Source organism: Canis lupus, chromosome X (assembly GCF_048164855.1).
Source record: "Canis lupus baileyi chromosome X, mCanLup2.hap1, whole genome shotgun sequence".
Taxonomy (NCBI): Eukaryota; Metazoa; Chordata; class Mammalia; order Carnivora; family Canidae; genus Canis; species Canis lupus.
In genome coordinates, this window is record NC_132876.1 from 42621408 (window position 1) to 42645660 (window position 24253).

The window sequence follows — 24253 nt, forward strand, 5'->3', positions numbered from 1 at the left end:
TGGCTGCACCAGTTCACATTCCCACCAACAGTGTAAGAGGGTTCCCTTTTCTCCGCATCCTCTCCAACATTTGTTGTTTCCTGCCTTGTTAATTTTCCCCATTCTCACTGGTGTGAGGTGGTATCTCATTGTACTTTTGATTTGTATTTCCCTGATGGCAAGTGATGCAGAGCATTTTCTCATATGCATGTTGGCCATGTCTATGTCTTCCTCTGTGAAATTTCTGTTCATGTCTTTTGCCCATTTCATGATTGGATTGTTTGTTTCTTTGGTGTTGAGTTTAATAAGTTCTTTATAGATCTTGGAAACTAGCCCTTTATCTGATATGTCATTTGCAAATATCTTTTCCCATTCTGTAGGTTGTCTTTGAGTTTTGTTGACTGTATCCTTTGCTGTGCAAAAGCTTCTTATCTTGATGAAGTCCCAATAGTTCATTTTTGCTTTTGTTTCTTTTGCCTTTGTGGATGTATCTTGCAAGAAGTTACTATGGCCAAGTTCAAAAAGGGTGTTGCCTGTGTTCTTCTCTAGGATTTTGATGGAATCTTGTCTCACATTTAGATCTTTCATCCATTTTGAGTTTATCTTTGTGTATGGTGAAAGAGAGTGGTCTAGTTTCATTCTTCTGCATGTGGATGTCCAATTTTCCCAGCACCATTTATTGAAGAGACTGTCTTTCTTCCAATGGATAGTCTTTCCTCCTTTATCGAATATTAGTTGCCCATAAAGTTCAGGGTCCACTTCTGGATTCTCTATTCTGTTCCACTGATCTATGTGTCTGTTTTTGTGCCAGTACCACACTGTCTTGATGACCACAGCTTTGTAGTACAACCTGAAATCTGGCATTGTGATGCCCCCAGATATGGTTTTCTTTTTTAAAATTCCCCTGGCTATTCGGGGTCTTTTCTGATTCCACACAAATCTTAAAATAATTTGTTCTAACTATCTGAAGAAAGTCCATGGTATTTTGATAGGGATTGCATTAAACGTGTATATTGCCCTGGGTAACATTGACATTTTCACAATATTAATTCTGCCAATCCATGAGCATGGAATATTTTTCCATCTCTTTGTGTCTTCCTCAATTTCTTTCAGAAGTGTTCTATAGTTTTGAGGGTATAGATCCTTTACATCTTTGGTGAGGTTTATTCCTAGGTATCTTATGCTTTTGGGTGCAATTGTAAATGGGATTGACTCCTTAATTTCTCTTTCTTCAGTCTCATTGTTAGTGTATAGAAATGCCACTGACTTCTGGGCATTGATTTTGTATCCTGCCACGCTACCGAATTGCTGTATGAGTTCTAGCAATCTTGGGGTGGAGACTTTTGGGTTTTCTATGTAGAGTATCATGTCATCGGCGAAGAGGGAGAGTTTGACTTCTTCTTTGCCAATTTGAATGCCTTTAATGTCTTTTTGTTGTCTGATTGCTGAGGCTAGGACTTCCAGTACTATGTTGAATAGCAGTGGTGAGAGTGGACATCCCTGTCTTGCTCCTGATCTTAGGGGAAAGGCTCCCAGTGCTTCCCCATTGAGAATGATATTTGCTGTGGGCTTTTCATAGATGGCTTTTAAGATGTCGAGGAATGTTCCCTCTATCCCTACACTCTGAAGAGTTTTAATCAGGAATGGATGCTGTATTTTGTCAAATGCTTTCTCTGCATCCAATGAGAGGATCATATGGTTCTTGGTTTTTCTCTTGCTGATATGATGAATCACATTGATTGTTTTACGGGTGTTGAACCAGCCTTGTGTCCCAGGGATAAATCCTACTTGGTCATGGTGAATAATTTTCTTAATGTACTGTTGGATCCTATTGGCCAGTATCTTGTTGAGAATTTTTGCATCCATGTTCATCAGGGATATTGGTCTGTAATTCTCCTTTTTGGCGGGGTCTTTGTCTGGCTTTGGAATTAAGGTGATGCTGGCTTCATAGAACGAATTTGGAAGTACTCCATCTCTTTCTATCTTTCCAAACAGCTTTAGGAGAATAGGTATGATTTCTTCTTTAAACGTTTGATAAAATTCTCCTGGGAAGCCATCTGGCCCTGGACTCTTGTGTCTTGGGAGGTTTTTGATGACTGCTTCAATTTCCTCCCTGGTTATTGGCCTGTTCAGGTTTTCTATTTCTTCCTGTTCCAGTTTTGGTAGTTTGTGGCTTTCTAGGAATGCGTCCATTTCTTCTAGATTGCCTAATTTATTGGCGTATAGCTGTTCATAATATGTTTTTAAAATCGTTTGTATTTCCTTGGTGTTGGTAGTGATCTCTCCTTTCTCATTCATGATTTTATTAATTTGAGTCTTCCCTCTCTTCTTTTTAATAAGGCTGGCTAATGGTTTATCTATCTTATTAATTCTTTCAAAGAACCAACTCCTGGTTCTGTTGATCTGTTCCACAGTTCTTCTGGTCTCGATTTCGTTGAGTTCTGCTCGAATCTTTATTAACTCCCTTCTTCTCTTGGGTGTAGGATCTATTTGCTGTTTTTTCTCTAGCTCCTTTATGTGTAAGGTTAGCTTTTGTATTTGAGTTCTTTCCAGTTTTTGAATGGATGCTTGTATTGCGATGTATTTCCCCCTTAGGACTGCTTTTGCTGCATCCCAAAGATTTTGAACGGTTGTATCTTCATTCTCATTAGTTTCCATGAATCTTTTTAATTCTTCCTTAATTTCCTGGTTGACCCTTTTATCTTTTAGCAGGATGGTCCTTAACCTCCACGTGTTTGAGGTCCTTCCAAACTTCTTGTTGTGATTTAGTTCTAATTTCAAGGCATTATGGTCCGAGAATATGCAGGGGACAATCCCAATCTTTTGGTATCGGTTCAGACCCGATTTGTGACCCAATATGTGGTCTATTCTGGAGAAAGTTCCATGTGCGCTTGAGAAGAATGTGTATTCAGTTGAGTTTGGATGTAAAGTTCTGTAGATATCTGTGAAATCCATCTGGTCCAGTGTATCATTTAAAGCTCTCGTTTCTTTGGAGATGTTTTGCTTAGAAGACCTATCGAGTATAGAAAGAGCTAGATTGAAGTCACCAAGTATAAGTGTATTATTATCTAAGTATTTCTTCACTTTGGTTAATAATTGATTTATATATTTGGCAGCTCCCACATTCGGAGCATATATATTGAGGATTGTTAAGTCCTCTTGTTGAATAGATCCTTTAAGTATGATATAGTGTCCCTCTTCATCTCTCACTACAGTCTTCGGGGTAAATTTTAGTTTATCTGATATAAGGATGGCTACCCCTGCTTTCTTTTGAGGACCATTCGAATGGTAAATGGTTCTCCAACCTTTTATTTTCAGGCTGTAGGTGTCCTTCTGTCTAAAATGAGTCTCTTGTAGACAGAAAATAGATGGGTCCTGCTTTTTTATCCAGTCTGAAACCCTGCGCCTTTTGATGGGGTCATTAAGCCCGTTCACATTCAGAGTTACTATTGAGAGATATGAGTTTAGTGTCATCATGATATCTATTCAGTCTTTGTTTTTGTGGACTGTTCCACTGAACTTCTTCTTAAAGGGGAATTTTAAGAGTCCCCCTTAAAATTTCTTGCAGAGCTGGTTTGGAGGTCACATATTCTTTTAGTTGCTGCCTGTCTTGGAAGCTCTTTATCTCTCCTTCCATTTTGAATGAGAGCCTTGCTGGATAAAGTATTCTTGGTTGCATGTTCTTCTCATTTAGGACCCTGAATATATCCTGCCAGCCCTTTCTGGCCTGCCAGGTCTCTGTGGAGAGGTCTGCTGTTACCCTAATACTCCTCCCCATAAAAGTCAGGGATTTCTTGTCTCTTGCTGCTTTAAGGATCTTCTCCTTATCTTTGGAATTTGCAAGCTTCACAATTAAATGTCGAGGTGTTGAACGGTTTTTATTGATTTTAGGGGGGGATCTCTCTATTTCCTGGATCTGAATGCCTGTTTCCCTTCCCAGATTAGGAAAGTTTTCAGCTAGAATTTGTTCAAATACATATTCTGGCCCTCTGTCCCTTTCGGCGCCCTCGGGAACCCCAATTAAACGTAGGTTTTTCTTCCTCAGGCTGTCGTTTATTTCCCTTAATCTATCTTCATGGTCTTTTAATTGTTTGTCTCTTTTTTCCTCAGTTTCCCTCTTTGCTATCAACTTGTCTTCTAGGTCACTCACTCGTTCTTCCACCTCGTTAACCCTCGTCGTTAGGACTTCTAGTTTGGATTGCATCTCATTCAATTGATTTTTAATTTCTGCCTGATTAGCTCTAAATTCTGCAGTCATGAAGTCTCTTGAGTCCTTTATACTTTTTTCTAGAGCCACCAGTAGCTGTATAATAGTGCTTCTGAATTGGCTTTCTGACATTGAATTGTAATCCCGATTTTGTAACTCTGTGGGAGAGAGGACTGTTTCTGATTCTTTCTTTTGAGGTGAGGTTTTCCTTCTAGTCATTTTGCTCAGTGCAGAGTGGCCAAAAGCAAGTTGTATTGGGAAAAAGAGAAAAAGAGAGGAGAGAAAGAAGGAAAGAAAAGAGAAAGAGAAAAAAAAAGGGAAGAAAAAGAAAAAAAAACGAAAAAAAAAAGAAGAAAAAGAGAAAGAAAAAGAAAGGAGAAAAAAAAGGGGGTGGGGGAAGGAAACAAATCAAAAAGCAAAACAAAACAAAAACAAAAACAAAAACAAAAAACAAACAAAAAAAGAACCACCGGGGAGTATCTTCTGATTCTGTGTACTTTAAGTCCCTTGGCTTCTCCTAGAAGTTGTCCGTCTAGCTGGTGTTCTGGGGGAGGGGCCTGTTGTGCTGATTTTCAGGTGTTAGCAGTTGGGGGAGCTGCTGTGCCCCTGCCTGGTGCAGGGCTTGGTGGGGGTTGTTTACCCCGTGAGGCCGCAGGAGGAACAGCCCCAGTGGCGGGGCAGCTCTGGAAACCTGGATTCAGCTCCGGCAGGAACTCCGTCTGCAGGGCCTGGAGGCTCCGGGGCGGGGCCGCTGATGTGCTCAGCTGGGGCAGGAGCGTCCTCGCTGTCCTGGGCCCTCCCGGCCTCTGCCTGTCCCGGGGGAGGCGGGATCCTGGGCTGTGTCCCGGCGCCCTGTGCTCCGGAGCCTGCGCTGTTGGATTCGCGCTCCCGGGCCGCGCAGCCCCCTCCGTGGAGCCGCCGCCCGAGCCCCTCCGAGCTGCTCCTGGAACCGCGCAGCCCCCTCCGCACGGAGCCTCTTCCTCTGCCCGAGCCCCTCCAAGCTGCTCCCGGGGCCGCGCAGCCCCCTCCGCGGAGCCGCCGCCTGAGCCCCTTCAGCTGCTCTGGGTCCCGCCGGGTCCCGCCGTGCGCGCTGCAGCCCTTAGGGAGCTCGGCGCACTCTCCTGGGTGCGCAGTTGCTGTTACTGTCCCCGGGGAGCCCGAGGGCATCCTCGCCCTCCTGGGTCCTGCTCCAACTCCCCGCGAGCCCCTTTCCGCTCGGGAAGGTCGGTGCAGCTCCTGCTCCTCCGGGACGGGGCTCTCCTGTCCTGGGGACACTCGCCCCGGCCTCAGCCCGGCTCCTCGCGGGGCCCCTCCCCCTTGGAGGCCTTTGTTTCTTTACTTCTTTTTCCCCGTCTTCCTACCTTGATAGAAGCGCGAACTCTTCTCACTGTAGCATTCCAGCTGGTCTCTCTTTAAATCTCAGGCCGAATTCATAGATTTTCAGGATAATTTGAAGGTTTTCTAGGTAGTTTGGTGGAGACAGGTGATTTGGAGACCCTACTCTTCCGCCATCTTGCTCCTCCCCTATGTATTCTGTTCTTGTGTTATTTCCTTTCTTCTGCTTGCTTTCAACTTAAACTTGTTCTTTTTCTAGTTTCTTATTGTGAAAGCTGAAGTCATTGATTTAAGATCTTTTCTTTTCTAATATAGCTGTTTGGTGCTATAAATGTCCCTCTAAGCATTGTGCTAGCTATATCCCACAAATTTTATGTCTCCTATTTTGGTATCACTCAATTTAAAATACTTTCTAATTTTCCTTGAGACTTACTCTTGAGCCATAGATTATTTAGAAGTGTGTTATTTTCCAAATATTTGGAAAATTTTCCATGTATCTTTTTCTTTTACTGATTTTTAATTTAACTCCATTGTGGTTAGAGAACATATTTTGCCTTGAATCCTTTAACTTTACTGAGATTTGTTACATGACCAAGATATTGTCTATCTTGGTAAATTTTCAATGTGCATTTGTAAAGAATATGTTTTCTGGGGCACCTGGGTGACTCAGTGGTTTAGCAGCTGCCTTTGGCTCAGGGAGTGATCCCAGGGTCGTGGGATGGAGTCCCACATCAGGCTCCCCACAGGGACCCTTGCTTCTCCCTCTTCCTATGTCTCTGCCTCTGTCTCTCATGAATAAATAAAATCTTTAAAAATAAATAAATAAAATAAAATGTCTAAGTCTCTAAAATCATGGATTTGTCTATTTCTCCTTGCTCAGCCAGTTTTTGCTCCATATATTTTGGATGTATTCTTTAGGTGCATGTATTTTTAGGATTGTTATGTCCTCCCGATGAATTAACTGCATTATTGTTATAAAATAGCCCTCTGTATTTCTGGTAATATCCTTTGCTTTACAATCTGCTTTCTCTGATAATATAGTCACTCCAGCTTTTCAAAAATCAATGGTAACATGGTATATCTTTTCCCTATCTTTTATGTTTAACCTATTTGTATTTATAAAATAGGTTTCTTATAGGCAGCATATGGTTGAGTTTTTCAAAAAAAACTTTTCTATTCTACCAATCTCAGCCTTTTAATTGGGTTGCCGTGAGACCATTAACTTTAATATGATTATTGATATGGTTCTATTTTTTTTTAAGATTTTGAGAGAAAGAGAGAGAGAGCACATGCAGGAGGGAGAGAGAGAGAGAAGCAGGCTCTCCACTAAGCAGGGAGCCCAACATGGAGCGCTATCCCAGGATCCATGATCTGAGCTGAAGGCAGACGCTTAACCAACTGAGCCACTCAGGCACCCCAATATGGTTCTGTTTAAAACTACTGTCTTGGCGACACCCGGGTGGCTCAGCGATTAAGCACCTGCCTTTGGCCCAGGGCATGATCTTGAGTCCCAGGAATGAGTCCCACATCCGCCTCCCCACATGGAGCTTGCTTCTCCCTCTGCCTAGGTCTCTGCCTCTCTCTGTGTGTCTCTCTCATGAATAAATAAAATCCTTAAAAAAAATAAAACTGGGGATCCCTGGGTGGCTCAGCGGTTTGGCGTCTGCCTTTGGCCCAGGGCGCGATCCTGGAGTTCCGGGATCGAGTCCCGCGTCGGGCTCCTGGTGTGGAGCCTGCTTCTCCGTCCTCCTGTGTCTCTGCCTCTCTCTTTCTCTCTCTACATCTATCATGAATAAATAAATAAATAAATCTTTAAAAAAAATAAAACTACCATCTTGCTATTTTTTATTTTTACCAACTCTGCCTGTTATCCAATGTCTGAAAACTGCCATTTCATATATTTTGCCCATTTTTTGAGTTGTTAATATGGGAAGATGAATCCATTCACTGCTATTTCATCATTGCACGAAGTAAAAGTCCTTCATGTTTTGTTTTTCATACTGATTTGTTATTTATACATGTGCCAAATATGTTCTTCCAATTTATCTTGTCTTTTCATTTTATTTATGCATTTTTCTCATAAAGAGATTTTTAATTTTGATGTTATCAAAGCTTTCATTCTTTTCCTTTAGGCTTATGTCATGCTTATATAATGCCTGCTCTGTTTTTTCTTCTAAAATGTCATCTTTGAAAAGAAGAATGACTCCTCAGTATAAGTTAGTTTTATTTCTAACATCAAGTTTATTAACTATAAAATTAATACATGCACATGGTAAAAACATCAAGTAGAACAGAGGGCTATATATAAAAATGAAAAGTTTCTTTCCTCTTCTCTCACTGCCCTTGTTTGTCAAATTCCTCTTGACAGAAATAACTCCTGTTAAGTATTTCTTGTATACATTCTTCCACACATACTCTCGACAGATACATATACATGTATACTTATTCTTTTGTATATAACTGGGACACACACAAACACATAGAGTTATGCAAACTTCCATTCAATATTCTATCTTTGAGTTCTTAATGTGACTGAGTTTTATCAGATGTTCTCTAGACTGACAGAGGGACCACGGCAGTCAGAGAAGATAGCAGGGGATGTGCATAGGAAAAGGCATATTCATCTCTGTAAAGCTAACATTTAGCATAAGTCTTAAATAACTAAAGGGGGAGAAACTGAGAAATCTGGAAACAAAGTGCTATCTTTACCATTCTTCTCAGGCCAAACTGGTCTCCTGACTGAAAGTTACCATCTCCCAGGGCCGCAAGGAACAACATGTGATGATGGATGAGGATGTGAAGCAGCTGGATCTCTCACCTGCAGTAACTTCCCACTATGTGTCTCTCCCCCACTAGCTTTACTCTATCTAGCACATGCATTTCACTCAAGTGCACAGTTAACACTGACCACACAGCAGGAAAATCTGGGAGCTCAAAGAATATACAGTTGAGTTCTTACATTTATAAACTAATACGAACAGCTACCATTCTAATACCTACTGTGTGAGGGTAGGCACCATGTTGGGAACAACAGCCCTGCAAGGTTAATGTCAATGTATCTCCATTTTACAGATGAGAAAATAGAAACTGTAAGGGTCAAAGTAACCTTTTCAGGATCACAGGGCTAGTCCAGTAGCTTCCAGAGACAACTCTACACCTTAATCAGGTCAGCCTATCTTTCTATCCATCCCACACCACATTCATTCCTATATTGTGGACTTTGTGCTATTTTCTTTGCCTGGAGTTCCCTCCCTCCACTTGTCTTGTCTGGTGTTCTGTGGAAGCTAGGCAGAGAGAGAAACATGGGGCCATATAGGATCCATGCTAGGCTATGCAGAATGCTGCCAGGGATGAGGATCAGTCACCCATAGGAGTCCATGAACAAGAACAAACACATGGGGTAGGGATTAAAAGTTCAGACAGGGAGCTGAGCCTGGGAACTGGAGAGCACCCTCACGAGCCTAGGATGTAGATACTACTGCAGCTCAAGAAATGCTACTGTCAACTTTTGGAGAGCTTTAGGTGCTCTTGGAGAGCTGCTCAGAAAAACAGCTCTGTTGCCTGCAGTCTTACAGCCACTAGCCAATAGATCTTCCTCATCTCAATACTGCTCATTCTCAGGGCCCACATTGAGTTATACCCAGGAAGCCTTTCCCTATCAATTCAACTCATCCCTCTCTCTTTCTTTTGGGAATTATAATTTTACTTAAAATCAGCACCATAAAATAGAACATGTATGTGTACCCCTTCTTGCCCTTTAATAATTTCAAGTATCTTGTTTCTTTGAGTTGATTCATTCACATCATTTTTCTATTGTTTCCCTGTCTGGCCTGGATATTGTAAAGCCTGGCTAGATTCCAGTCCCAATTCTCTATGGAGCTGTGTGACCTACAGCTAGTCACAACCTCTCTGAGCCTCATCTTTCCACCTTTGAGGGTTTCTGTGAAAATGTAGTAAATTTTATAACACAACATATGAACATAAGATGTTATTGCTGAAGACATTTGAACTAAGTGCTTCTGCCTTTCACATTCTATTTAGTGGATAATTCTATGTAAGAAATAGCAACCACTGCTACTCACTTCACACTAGGGTCCTCAGCAAAGGTTAACAGGATTAGAATAAGAATATTGCACAACTGTTAAAGATGGTGCCAGATGGAGGGGGGTCTATATGCAGCTGATTCGGGAGCTCTCCTTAGAAACTACCAGGTGATTCCAGGCTTGCTCATTTTTAAAGCTTCCATCTTTCTGAATGTTTCTTCATGTAAATGATCCGTGTCAATGCTATGAAAAAATGAAAAGAATCTAGTGTCAAGTCAAGCCAACAGATCCCTTCACTAGTTTTCCTATCCTAAGAAGATTCCCATTCTACTGGCTTCTTTGCACCAGTTACTTCACCCATTCAGCCATCTACCTTTTCCCTCAGCCTTAGCTCTTCTCTTTGGGAAAATGCCTCACTTCCTCCTGGACTCTCACATTCGTCCCTCTCTGCCTTTGTCCAAGGCCCTGCTGCACCAGTCCATTATTTCCTGCTCCTGTATATGTAATCTCTCCCTCTCTACAGGCTCCTTTCACTCAACCTAAAACTTTGCCTCTCCTCAGCGAGCCAAGAAGGAAAAAGAACTCCCTCCTTCCCACAGTTCGGCAAGCCCTCCCAGCTACAGACCCACATCTCTTCTCCTTTACACAAATTTCTTCAGGGATTAGTCTCTGCTCCTTCTCCCCCTTCTTTATCTCCAATCTCTTCAAGTCATTGCAGTCTGGTTTCTGGCCCCACCACACCACTGAAACTGCCCTTGACAGAGTTACCGATGGCCTCCTAATGACTAAATCCAATGGACAGAGGTTTCAGTACCCGTCCTTTTGGTCCTCTCTGCTGCACTTGATACCATTAAGCCCTTCTTCCTTGAAACTCACTTTTCCCATAGCTTCCAGGACACCATTTTCTCTCCTGGTTTACTCCATGGGTTTTCCTTTCCATACCCACCTCTTAAAAGTTGGTATTGCCCAGGGGGCTAATTCCCCAGGGATGTTTCTCAGAGGTTCTTCTCTTCTCACTCTCCCTAGAGGATCTCATCCATTGTCATGGCTTCAGCTATCATCTCCAGGGCACACTCTTATATCCAACTGCCCACCTATTAGAAAACTTCCCACAGGGTCCAAAAGGCACTTCAGAAAACTCCACACGTGTGTCCCCAATTAAAACCCACTGACTACAAAAGATGGTACAAGCTCTTTCAGGTGTGTAGTGAGATAAAAACTTTAGGTTTTTTTTAAGATTTTAGTTTTTAATGGATAGAAGCTAGCAAAGTGAAATGAGTAAACTTGATAATTATGGAATTGTAGAGTAAGTAGATATTTAATGCCTTGGAAATGTAACAAGACCTTTAGAACTTTTGGAGTTACTTAGCACAAGTTGCCTTCTCTCTCTTTTTATTTATTTATTTGTTTGTTTGTTTATTTATTTATTTATTTATTTATTTATTTTTAAGTTGCCTTCTCTCTTGATGCATAGTACTCACTGTTGGGCAAGAGGTGGGCCAATATGCTTAGGAAACCCGAGGTCTTCTGGGAATTAAGAGACCAGATACACTCAACCCCTTCTTTCCAAATTTAGAACTAGAAAATTGCATCAGGGTGAGTTAGAGACCTTTATCTAAGGCTCGCAGCCTGGAAAAGGCACCAAGGCCCATAAAATAAAATTTTCTAGAAGAAAGATAAAGGCTAAAGTGGGGCCCTTCACTCAAGTCATGGGCCTCCACCTTTGTGGGGCAAGGGCAGGTCTCACATCAATATACCTGTGGCTAAGTCCAGGAGCTCCTCTAGACCCAACCACCCTGACACATACAGTACTTTAGAGAACAATGGCTGCATGTTTGGGTGTAGACTCGTATATCTGTAACCTCAGTGCCCAATTATGATGGCACTGCAAGGCTAGAAGGGATCCAGACCAGCCAGGGCATCACTGTCTAGTAACCAAACTTCTGTGGGACCAGTTAGGGTCAGTTCTTAAGATCCCCCTGTGGCAGTGAGAAACAACAGCAGCAGTGGACTGACTCTCCAACCAACTTTAGAAACAAAACTGGCTCTAGCTTGAAGACTGGTTTTTGAAAGGTAAGGAGAGGCCTCAAAATGAACCACTACTAGAGTATTTGAAATAGAGTAATGACTGAGTTTGTACTCAGAATTCTGTTAACAGGACTTACTAAACACATATGGTATACAAGGCCTCGCCTACCCCCTCAGCCTCACTTTTTGACACATTCTGCTTTGTACTTCATGCTCCAGCAAGAGCAAACTCCTTGAATATTTCCCACCCTTTTCCCCATGAAGTATCATAAACCATACTGTTTATTGTCTAACTACCTTGTTCATGCTATCTCCCGAGCCTGGACTACCCTTCTCCATCCTTACTCCCATTTCTCTTGGTAATAGTCATGAGACTTAACTCAGGTGGTCCTTCCTTCAAGAAGCTTTCTGTGACCTTCTTGGGCTGCCACGACTCCCTTAAGGCCACATGATCACCCTATTGCATTTTTCAGTTTATGGGCCTGTCTCTACCACTAAGTCATCAGGCCCCTGAAGAGCATAGATTATGTCTCACGTCTTATTCACTCTTGTCTCCTGGCACCTGGCACACTTGACTAGCACATAGCAGGTATTTAGAAAGTACTTGTGGAATGAGTGAAGGTAAGCTCTGTCACTCTAAGGTCATGGCCTCTTTTACTCCTTGACCTTCTGAAAGTCTAGACATGTAGTCTTTATTGAACACGTCATTAATGGTCTCCTTTCCTTGCCTCCAGATGTTCTAAGTTACTAATTTGTCTTCTATATGTATTTACTGTATGCAAAACACTGAGCCAGGAACTTTATTGGGGGGGGGTGCGTAGAGAATACAATGAAGAACAAGATTCAGCCCCACACTCAATCAGCTCTCAGAAAATAACCTTCTTCCTCCAGTCTTTGCAATTTCCAGCCAAGACTCTCCCTTTTAGAAGGCTCTCCCAGAATTACCGTTTTGATCCCACCACAACATTAAATTATCCACAGTTCCCTCTCACCTTACTTGGGTAAATACATATTTCTATTAATTACAGTGTTGTTTGTATTACATATACTCTAACATTCAAAACTGATTTGAGGTCAGTAAATGAGGTCTATTCTGTGTGTGTGTGTGTGTGTGTGTCCTTTATTTTGTATTTTGAGCTATTGCTGCATACTGTTATCAACTTATCAACTGACAAGTTATAAGGGTTTGAAGGTTGGCCTGAAAACACAGTGGAAGCACATTGGTTAAAAGGCAAAGAGCAAGAGATACAGGAAACGGCGTAATAATTTACAATAAAAAGCAAATAATGGCATGCCATCACAAAATAATTTCTCCCTGCTGTCATTTAGGACCTTTGCTGAAGCATACACACTACAGAGCACTACCACATTAAATTACTCAATATTTAAATAAACCTTAGGATTGATCATTAAGCTTATTCCAACAAGTTGACAATATAGACAGCAGTCACCTCTTTTGAGAAAGACACTATGGAATGGAAGTCTCGAAATCTCTGAGGCTTATCATGTCGCAAATAATTCTCTTTCAAGGCAGTAACCACCACACTTTCAAGCCTTTGAAACTAACATACTTCACTTTGCTAGTAGAGAACCAGTTCCTGTTTCAGCCAGACTTGTAATCAGGCCTTTATGCTGTTTTCATTTACACTTCAATCTGTTAAATTGGCTTTGAAATGTGGAATTTTTGCACTCAGCCTTTATTTTCCATTATGTGTTCCAGCTCTGAATGCCAGAAATGAATGGACATTTGGCCACTGATTAGCTGCCAACACAGCATAGCTGTATCCTAATTAAGACTGACTTTGTGGGTCATGCCAGCCTGCTGAGCTGGCAGATGGACATTGACCAAAAAGGGTCAAGACCTCCACTTCCTATAATTGCATCATTACAACTTCATTTCCTTGAGTCTTGAAGATCCAAATGTAAACATTAAGACCTCTGGCAAGTATGAGAAGAGAAAAGGGAAGGAATCTAACACTTATGGAATACCCTCTATGTGCCAAAGATTGTACTAGGTACATCTTTAATTAACGTTTCACTTCATTCAGTCTCCTCGTTAACACCAGATAGTCAGGTACTAGTATTGGCTCCATTTTACAGACAGTGATACTAAAGTACAGGGAGGTTAAGTAAGCGTGGCCATGTAGCTAGTAGGTGCTAAACCTGGTATTTAAGCCAGACCTAACAGAATCTAGATGTGGTACTCTTTTCCCTACACCATGTTGCTTCTCTTAGCAGTGATATCCAGTGCTGCCTGTTCTCTGCCTCTTTCTCTGCCCATGTCTAAGGAGGAGGCCTACTGGTCATTTTACTTACTTTTGATATTTTGCCTAGGCATGGCTTGCCTCAGTTTTTCTTCTTTCCTGACTGCAATGGGCTATGATCAAACCCAACATGTCTGTCTTGACCCTCTCCCTTCCTGCCCTACCCCCGCCATAGTAACTTACTAGAATGTCTGTAGTTTACATATTGGCTGAAGCAGTGCATCACAGAGCATTTGCACTCCAAAATCCTTGAGGTCATTTCCGCTTAGGTCTAGCAATGTTAGGTTCTCGTTTCTGCTGAGGACAGAGGCAAGGGCTCCACAGCACGCATCTGTGAGATGACATTCTGCTAACCTGCGGGGCAGGGGTGGTTTGAAGATTCAAGAAAGAAACCAGTTTTATTCCGAGTTCTGCAATGACCCCCTCATACCATATAGAGAGAGCCTGGAACAAGAGCCCAGTGAGCAAAAGGTCCCAGTATACGTACCACAAAGTCTGCAGTTTGCAGGAGGGTTGTTTCAGCCCTTCACACAGCACCTGCATACCCTCGTCCCCTAAAGCATTATCACTGAGGTCAAGGTCTCTTAGGTACTCATTGGTGTAGAGTGCATTGCACAAATCCTGACAACACTCTCCAGTCAGGTGGCAGGTCCATAGTCTGCCGGGAAGTAAGGTAGAGAAGGCTGGCATCATTTCATCTGCACTGAATTACTTTAGGAATTCTGTTTGCCCATGAGAAAAACACATTAGAAACACACAGTGTCATGTAAAAAAAAATCCCATAGGCCAGGGCCAGAGATTGTAGAGAAGGGAACATTTATTCTCCCTAAATTATCTGGTTCTTCATGTATTGCTTCCTTGAAGATTCAATCACGAGGCCAAAAAAAAAAAAATACTCATTTAATTTTAAGAGTTGCTGAAACATCAGGAAACTATGCCTGTGGCTTTAGTCCACAATACTTACGCCAGATCCTTTAATGGACAGTCAGGCTGTTTTAATCCTTCACACAGCAATTTCAGTCCCAAATCTTCAATTTTGTTATTAATCAGAAGCAGCCTTGTCAGGCTCCGGCTGGAGCTCAGGACTTGGGAAAGGGACTCACAACAAGCTGCAGAAAGGGAACATTCAGAAAGCCTGGAGGAATGGGAATATCAAGGTGGCTGTTAACCATGGAGTCCTACTGAACCTCAAGTGCCAAGGCCCATGAGAACAAGGAGAAGTGGACACTTACACGAGATTCTCGAGAATACCCTTCGTATGCTGCAGACCTTCACAAAGATGCTGTACTCCTGTGTCCCCTAGGGTATTGGCAAACACAAATAGCTCTTTTAACGTCTGACTCACTTGCAAGAAGGAAGAAAGCTCCATACAGCTAGCATCTGTTAGGCAACATGTGCTCAAGCTACCAAGAAAAAAGAAGAAAAATCAGCCACTGCTGACTTTTAACTTCCTGAGAATGTTTTCCTAAGTTCTAGCCATGCTTCAAATTCTAACTCTTGGTGCACTTCCTTCACAAAAGCCTCCTTCTGAAGTCTCCGGCTCACAGTGACCCCCTACCTTTCACTGGATTCATGTGGCATTTCTAAATGATTCCAAAGTATTGAGAACTTCATCACACATTGAACTGTATTGCTCTCCAATTGTTTCATATCTGTATGTCCTTAAGGGCAGCCTTATCACTTGTCTTCTGATAACTCCACCCACCTCTAGTCCAGCATTGGGTGTATATGGGTATCCCCTATAGAGTTAATATTTAAGTGGTGTCATTCCTGTAAACATGTAAGATGGTAGTATACTGGAAAGATCAGGAGATTTGAAGACAGATTTTGGAGTCACCACAATATCACTTTTGAGTGGTATGACCTTGGACAAGTCACTTTTCCCTGTGATCTTCAGTTTCCTCATCTGTACAACGGGAATTAAAAAAATCCATCTTGGGGATGCCTGAGTGGCTCAGTGGTTGAGCATCTGCCTTCAGCTCAGGGCGTGATCCTGGGGTCCCTGCACGGAGCCTGCTTCTTCCTCTGCCTGTGTCTCTGCCTTTCTCTCTCTCTGTGTCTCTCATGAATAAATAAATAAAACCTTTAAAATAAATCCATCTTATTGGATTTAGTGCATGAAGGTGAAATAACTTCTGCCAAGCACCAAGCATAGATCCTGGCACATAGCAGGCATTCAACAAGTTCAATAGCCATAATACAATGCCAGACAGTTCCAAGAAACTTACTCTAGTTTCTCCACTTTACAGTTGGAATGTCTGAGACCCTCACAAAGATACTTCACCCCTGTGTCTCCCAGGGGATTTTCACTCAGGTCCAGTTCAGTGAGGTTTGGATTGCAAATGAGAACAGAGGCAAGGTACTTGCAAACAACCTCAGAGCTTTCAGGGAGAAAGCTAGCACACAACCTGGAGAGAAAGAAAGATGAACACAGACAGAATTGGCTGCTTTCCTGTCCTACTCACCCGCCCCCTACCCACAATACCTCAGAAGCAGAGAAAATAAAGGTCCACTCATACAAGACTGCCAGCCTTGATAATGTCACAGCCTCCAGGAGAGAGAGAGAATCGTACTTTGCTCTCACAACACTGTATTCCCCAGGAGGATTCAGTAAGTGTTGACTGCCCCTCCAAAAAAAGTGTTGGGAGTAAATATCAACGTGACTTCATCTCATTTTAACCCCCTGCATGAATTTAGAATTCTGTCTTATAGCTATTTTCAAATCCCATGAGGGACATGCTATAATATATTTAATTAAGCTTTATAATCAAAAGATCTAAAAGTCCATTATTTATTAATTTTCCATCCTTACAGAGACCCAGCCCATCATCATAATATAATATTTTATATACATAATATTTTCTTTAGGATGAAGAGTGGTTTTTACTGACCTTCCTGTCTTCTCAGTCTTTGTTTCTTCATATTAAGTAGTCTAGTTTCTTGAACTATCAACTTTTTCTTCCAACCCTTTCAAGAATTTCTATGACATATACTACAATCTTGGAGTCCTCAATTTTCTCTTGAGTTACCAGGCTCCCACCTTAGCCTTGAAGAGGGCTCGTAAATAAACATGTCTATATCTCCCCAATTTAGAAATTTTAAATAGAGGCATTTGGTAGGCAGGAAGAGTTTCAAAGTGAAGTTTAGAAGCTTTAAAGAGCTTTTGCTTAAAAAAAAAAAAAAAAGCAGAAGGGACACCTGGGTGGCTCAGCGGTTGAGCATCTGCCTTTGACTCAGGGCATGATCCTGGAGTCCCAGGATCTAGTCCCGCATTGGGCTTCCTGCATGGAGCCTGCTTCTCCCTCTGCCTATGTCTCTGCCAATCTCTCTCTCTCATGAATAAATAAAATATTTTAAAAAATTAAAAAAAACACATATGGGGTACCTAGATGGCTCAGTCAGTTATGCATCTGACTCCTGATCTCAGCTCAGGTCTTCTCTCAGAGTAGTGAGTTCAAGCCCCACATTGGGCTCTACATTGGACATGGAATCTACTTGAAAATAAATAACCCACATATTTATTGTGCAAGTTAATTGTGTCACATTGGCTAGGTCATATAACCAGATATTTGGTCAAAACTTATTCTAGATGTATCTAGGAAGGTAATTTTTAGATGAGATTAACATTTAAATCAGTAGACTCTGAGTAAAGTAACTTACCCTCCATAATTTGGGTGGGCCTCATCTAATTAGTTGAAGGTCTTTCAGAAAAAGACTGACCTCCCAGGGAAGAAGAGAGATTTCTCCTAGCAGAATGCCTTTGAACTTGAAATGCAACATGAGCTTTCCCCATGTCTCTAGCTTGTTGGCCTACTTTGTAAATATTGAACTTGACATCCACCATAATTCACATGAGCCAATTCCTTAAAATAAATCTCTATATAGTCGACCCTTGAAGAACACAGGTTTGAACTGCATGGATTCACTTAAATACGAATTTTTTTAAATAAATGCAGTACAGTACTGTAAATGTATTTTTCCTTCCTTATGATTTTCTTAATAACATTTTCTTTTCTCCAGTTTACTTTCTTGTAAGAATACAATATAAATATATATCACATACAGAATGTATGTCAGTCAGCTGTTCATGTTATCTGTTGGTCTTCCAGTCAACAGCAAGGCTATTCGTTAAACTTTTGGAAGGTCAAAAGTTATATGGATTTTTGACTAGGGGGAGTTTAAAGTACCTCAAACCCTGTGTTTTTTCCTTTTTCTTTTTTTTTAAGATTTTATTTATTTATTCATGAGAGAGAGAGAGAGAGAGAGAGAGAGAGGGAGAAGCAGGCTCCATGCAGGGAGCCCGACATGGGACTCAATCCCGGGTCTCCAGGACCACACCCTGGGCTGAAGGCGGCACTAAACCGCTAAGCCACCCGGGCTGTCCAACTCTGTGTTTTTCAAGGGTCAACTGTACATTTATATACATCTTCTTTGTTCTGTTTCTCTGGAGAATGCTAATACATATACAATAAATTTTTTATTAAAACTATTACCATGGGACTTTGAAGTTAGATTCATGTGAGTTCTGAATTGTGCCTTTGCCATGTTATTTAGTCTTATGGCCTCGGGTCCCCATTTCCTCATCTGTTAAAATGGATATGATAATCTGAAACCTCTCAGAACTGTTGTACAATTAAAGGAAATCATAGATACAAAGCAGTCGGCACAATGCTTAGCACAAAGTAATACTTCAGTAAGTGCGGGCTATTGTTATAGTCATTGATATTACTGCCGCCTACAATAAAAAAAAATTCTTTTCCTAAACTTTTTGCATAGGAACAATTTAGGGACTGTCACTTTTAGTCTTCTCCATGACTCTTTGAAATGTGTTGATCACACAACATCCATCTTGGTTGTATATTTAATTTTTTTTTTTCTCGCAGTAAGGAAACTAATGGTTACCACGTACTTGAGCTTCTGTAATTTGCAATTCGGGTCTTTTAAGCCTTCACAAAGCAATTTCAAAGCCAAAGCGTCCAATTTTGTTTCACTGAATTCCAGATCAGTGAGCCACTGGCTGGTGCTAAGAACAGCTGCCAGTGCCCCACAAGAAGCAGGAGAGAGAAGGCATCGGTACAATCTACAGTGAAAAGAAGAATGACCTCATTATCTTGCTCATGCGTAACCACCCCATGCAAACAGAAATTGACAAAAAAATTCTATGAACACAGACAACAAATTCTCCTGCTATTAAGTTACCTCAATGTCTGTAAGACACAGTTTGGCTTTCTTAATCCTTCACACAGAAGCTTCATTCCTGAATCTTCCAGGGTATTTTTTACAAACTCCAAATCTGTCAAATACTGGTTAGTTTCAAATACTAAAGAGAGGTCCTTACCACAAGAAGCTGTGAGGTGGCAGAAAATCAGTCTGTATGGAGAAAAAGACATTTTAGAGAAGAAAGAAAATAGGACTCTCTTTAAAGGTATCTGTTTATACCTTACAGATGTAATTAATTCTTTCAGTCCACTCAGCAATTAATTTTTTGAGTGCTTACCACTATGCCAGATGCTGAAAACACAGAAATAATTAAGACTCAGACCTGGCCTTGCAGGAATGTCCAGTTGATGGGGCAAAAAATCAGAAAATCATGGATTATAATACAGTGTGAAAAGTACTGCAAGTGGTATGCACAAAGTATCATGGGGACACAGAAGGGTGGCATAATTCAGCCTACCTCAGGATGGGAGCTGGAGGATCAAGAAATAGTTGTAAGATAAAGAAATACTTGAGCACTGCTGTGAAAGGGAAATAGAAATTGAACAGGAGTTAGGTGGATGAAGAGAATGGGAGCAAGGAGAACAGGAGAGGCCAAGGGACAACCCACTCATGGAGCATCCTGTGCAAAGTCCAGTAGACAAGTGAGAGGATGTTTTGTTTGAGAAACTGCCAATTATATCTGACCCTTGAACAACTCAGGGGTTAGAGGCTCTGACCTCCACACAGTTGAAAATCTGCCTGTAATGTTTAACTTCCCCCAAACTTGACCACTATTAGCCTATTGATGACCAGAAAGAAGCCTTAACAATAAAATAGTCAGGACATGTGGGTGGCTCAGCGGTTGAGCTTCTGCCTTTGGCTCAGGGTGTGATCCCAGGGTCCTGGGATCGAGTCCCACATTGGGGTCCCTGCATGGAGCTTGCTTCTCCCTCTGCCTGTGTCTCTGCCTCTCTCTGTCTCTCTCATGAATAAACAAATAAAATCGTTTTTAAAAACCACAATAAAATAGTCAACTAACACATATTTTATGTTATACGTATTACATACTATCTTATCGTAAACTGGAGAAAAAAATGTTATTAAGAAAATCATAAGTTAGGAAAAATACATTTATAGTACTGTACTGAATTTATTTTAAAAATCCACACAGGAGCAGCCCCAGTGGCCCAGTGGTTTAGCACCACCTTCAGCCAGGGGCATGATCCTGGAGACGGAGGGTCGAGGCCCACATCAGGCTCCCTGCATGGAGCCTACTTCTCCCTCTGCCTGTGTCTCTGCTTCTCTCTCTGTGGGTCTCTCATGAATAAATAAATTAAATATTTAAAAAAATAAAATAAAAATCCACACAGAAGTAAACCTCCACAGTCCAAACTCCAGGTTGTTCAAAGGGTCAACTGTATTTGCTATGGCCTATCTTAAAAGACTAGAACGACATATATAGCTCTCAAACTATTAAGTAGTTATCTTCTAGGTTAGGGAAAGGTGAGTTTACAGGTATACTTTCACATTATAGGTATTTAAAAATTATATAAAATGATCACAAGTTACAAAAAATAGTTTAAAATTTTTAAAAAATGTGCTTAATATAAATAATTTCTACGATAGACAAAATATAAAGAGTAAAGTTTTTTATGTACAATATTCCTACCACTCCAAAATAACCACTGTTAACATTTTGGTATGTGACTTTCCAGGTTTTTAATGCATGCATACATAGATATATGTTCCTTGTAACAAATGAAATCATATAAGATATATTTTAAAAAGAAACTTTTTCTAAACCTCCTCTCCAACTCCACCTCCTAGAGATGAGAGTCTGGTGTATACCTTCCCACTCCTTTCTCCAAGCTCATAGAAACATACACACACACACACACACACACATACACACACACAGAATTTGTATATTTTTACAAAAATGTGACCAGAAAAAACATTACATCAACTTTATATGCACTTTGTCATTCCGTTCTCACGGTGGGCCCATAGGTAGAAACTAAGATTCAATTATAGCAGAACGTCATATAGTAAGCGGCAAAGCAGGATTACACCTTAAGTCTGTCTGATTTATCCAGTGGCTTCAGAAAGCCATTGGAGGTTTAAACTCACATGCTCAATTTCCTCTGTCTGGGTAGGCAGGAGACAAACCAGGTATCAGACGGCGGCGGTAGTCCAGGGAAGAAATACAGGTTGGGGAAGCTGGACTAGGATAGTGGGAGCGTGAAGGTAGACAGAATCGAGACTTGGTTTCCGGGTGAAATGGCCAGAATTTAAGACCGTTTAGGGCAACTACAACGTTCAGTGCTGAGCCAATGGGCGATAAAACTGTTCCCTGGCTCCCCCCTCTTCCTCCAAGGGATATGAAAGGTCACTGAGCGATTGGGGCTGCTTCTAGTTCTAGAACATTCCATTTCTAGGAGGCAACGGCCCCTTGGCATGGGACAATACATTATGGAGGGGGGTGAGACTTCTTGTACTCAATTACCAGTACTTCACGGTCTCGATTCTAAATCTTTTCTAACCACTCCTATTGTTTCCCACCTTCACTGACTTTCACCAACGTAGCGGATTCTCTTATGTCCTGGCATTTGGGAGGAACCATCCTCAAAAATTCCCTCCCCCCCCCGCTGTCTCTGGAAGTTGGAACAGTCCCAGAGTAAAAGCCTCGACGGTTGGCCCCAAGACTTCCTTTTCTCGGAGCCCTTGGAGGGAAAGGTGCGTTTTCTCTTTGGGTTTCGTAGGTGGGCGTGGTTAGCCCCGCATACTATCTGGTCTCCACTGGAGAAGTGAGGCTTGGTGGGAGGTGTACTAGCGTGGGGCAAGCCTTAGGGGACCTCTAAGAGGATCTGAGGGAGGAGGGGCAGGGCAAAATGATGGGAGGAGACCGGGCTGAGGTAGGGGCGACATTGGGGTGGGACGGCAGGGGGGGCTGTGAGGGCCCCCGCAGGGTGGACACCTGGTTGATTCATTTCCACAGGGCCAGCCAACCCCTAAAGTACTCAGTCATCATGGCCTTGAAATCTGACGACCCCACTGGTGGGTTCCAGCATGACAATGTGGTAGCTTTCATCAATGAGAAAATGGCTGGGCACATAAAAGGCCCTGAGTTCTACATCGAGAATCTATCCCTGTCCTGGAAGGAGGTGGAGAACAAGCTCAGGACCATCCTGGAGGACACCACAGTGTCCAGCGAGGCCAAAGAGGCCTGTGCCTGGAGCAGCCTGGCCCTGGGCGTGCGTTTCGCCCGTAGGCAGGGCCAGTTACACAAGCATAGGGTACACTGGCTGCACGATTTTGCCAAACTACATAAGTCAGCAGCACATGCCTTGGCCTCAGACCTAAAGGAATTCACAGAGCAGCAGGAGATGGAGCGCAAGGAGGCAGCCTTTCGGCTGCAGCTGGCCCAGTCCAACCTGGCAGAGATGCAGAAGGAACGGGATCTACTAAGGTGGAAGCTCTTCCAGGTTGTAAGATTATCTTTACTTGATCCCCGCCCTGTCTCCCTGCCCCACCCCCAGAATGGATCTCAAACCTGCTCTCTTCTCTCCAACAGCTGGGTTCTACCCAGGAGCGGGGCGGGGTCTCAGAGGAGCCAGGCCTGGCCACTGCCTGTGAGACTGGGACAGAGGGAGCAAGTGAGGAGGAAGATGAGGCCGGAGCTGCTGCTACTTCTACTACCGCTGCTGGTGCCACAGGAAGAGGAAGAAGAAGACAGAAGGATGCAGAGGGGGCAGAAACTGCAAAGGCGATGAGTAGAGGCCTCATGCAGCTGCTGGGAGCTGTGGAGCGGAAAAATTACACCACTGGTGGGCAGAGGGAGGGAGATCTCAGGTCAGTGGAAACAGCCATGTTTTATTTCTCTGGGACCCTCAAGCCTGGGTCCAGAGTCGCACCATCGCCCCTTCCTGTCCAGCTCCCTGCCTCATTCACATACTCCTACTCTTGCCCCTCATCCCCCTTCCCGCCTGCACCCACACCATCCCCACCAGCAGCAACATTCACTGCAGGAGCTCCATTTCCAACATCTCCACACATGTGGTCTGATGCGGGGTCCCAGGGAACAGGAACTCAAGAATCCCAAAGAGACAGGAGAGACTCTGAACCCTATCAGCAGAGAAGACCTCCCATATTTCGCAGGCCTGGGGATTGGGACTGCCCTTGGTGTAAAGCTGTGAATTTTTCACGGAGGGAAATCTGCTTCCGATGTGGGAGGGGAATTTGGCTGCAAAGCCCTCAGTAAATTCAGAAATGTGAAACAGAACAGAAACCTGTCCTAGTGGGAAATCAATTTTGGGGAAAGGGGGGGAAAGGAGGGAGGGAGGTTGCCAAGGGATGAATGGGAGAATGAGGCTAAGAGAGTGCGAGGGAAGTGGGGTGGGAAGTGGAGAGACTGTAGATTGACAGAGATAGACATATTTTATATTTTGATGACCCCTTTTTTGTTCCAGAGTATTAACATTCCACACCCCAGAAGCACCATAGCTTCTTAGTGTGTATCTCTCTCACTAACCCTAGTATCTGGTGGACCTGAGCAGCCATGTATATGACCAACTCACCCTTCTTCCCACCTAGGCTATATGATTGGAGCAGGAATGGACAGGATCTCACACTAGAGAATCTGAACAGAGAGGGAGATTCCATAGGTTGATGCTATGGAATCAGTGGGTCATTTGGAATTAGGGTCAAGTTCAGAGTCATGAATGCCAAGGCCATAGCCAAGGCCTGGCCCTGGCTGTCAGGGAGCAGAACTGTGCACTTAATAGAAGCCAAGTTCTTAGAGGATGCCAGAATGAGGTCCCAGGAAGCAGAGAAGGTACAAAAAAGCACAGGAATTGATCTTGCAACTCCACAGATGGAGAGAGTGATGGCATGACCACTTTTCCACTTTCTGCAATGTGCTACATGAAAATCCAATCTGCACAGATCCCCATTGCTTTAAGCTAATTTGAGTGGGTTCCTGTTCTGGGCAACGAGATTATTTCCAAGTCATAAATGGGTACCAGAAAAATAGTTACACACCACAGATCAAAGAAAATGTCAGAACTGGCTGGGGAGGAGTGTCAGAGAGTTATGGGTAGTGAGGATGCCTGCATCCCAAGAGTCCCCAGGAATGAACCAGACAGGAAGCTTGTTCATGTTCTGAACAAGTTTTATCTCAAGAAATAATCAAAAACAGG

At 42.6% G+C, this 24253-nt stretch overlaps 2 protein-coding genes across 8 annotated transcripts in view; one reads left to right on the plus strand and one right to left on the minus strand.

The window, feature by feature from the left end:
- Positions 1 to 7734: 7734 nt before the first annotated feature.
- LOC140627229 (NACHT, LRR and PYD domains-containing protein 12-like) overlaps positions 7735 to 24253 on the minus strand; it is a 41666-nt gene continuing 25147 nt past the window's right edge. For all 6 annotated transcript variants that reach the window (XM_072815290.1, XM_072815293.1, XM_072815288.1 and 3 more), the window contains exons 6-13: positions 19056 to 19226; positions 18766 to 18936; positions 16085 to 16264; positions 15089 to 15259; positions 14821 to 14991; positions 14344 to 14514; positions 14040 to 14210; positions 7735 to 9807 (exon numbers count right to left, since the gene is read on the minus strand). In XM_072815290.1, the coding sequence (XP_072671391.1) occupies positions 9726 to 9807; positions 14040 to 14210; positions 14344 to 14514; positions 14821 to 14991; positions 15089 to 15259; positions 16085 to 16264; positions 18766 to 18936; positions 19056 to 19226 (1288 nt within the window). In that variant the 3' untranslated portion in view covers positions 7735 to 9725. The remainder of the gene's footprint in view (positions 9808 to 14039; positions 14211 to 14343; positions 14515 to 14820; positions 14992 to 15088; positions 15260 to 16084; positions 16265 to 18765; positions 18937 to 19055; positions 19227 to 24253) is intronic.
- On the plus strand, positions 11500 to 23343 carry TEX13B (testis expressed 13B). Of its 2 annotated transcripts, XM_072815306.1 has the most exons (5): positions 11501 to 11637; positions 21642 to 21791; positions 22054 to 22540; positions 22630 to 22907; positions 23084 to 23343. In XM_072815306.1, the coding sequence occupies exons 3-5, from the start codon at positions 22085 to 22087 to the stop codon at positions 23118 to 23120; spliced, it is 771 nt and encodes a 256-aa protein (XP_072671407.1). In that variant the 5' UTR covers positions 11501 to 11637; positions 21642 to 21791; positions 22054 to 22084; the 3' UTR covers positions 23121 to 23343. The 2 variants fall into 2 exon arrangements, with proteins under 2 accessions (XP_072671406.1, XP_072671407.1); XM_072815305.1 differs by having other exon boundaries at positions 11500 to 11637; positions 22630 to 23343.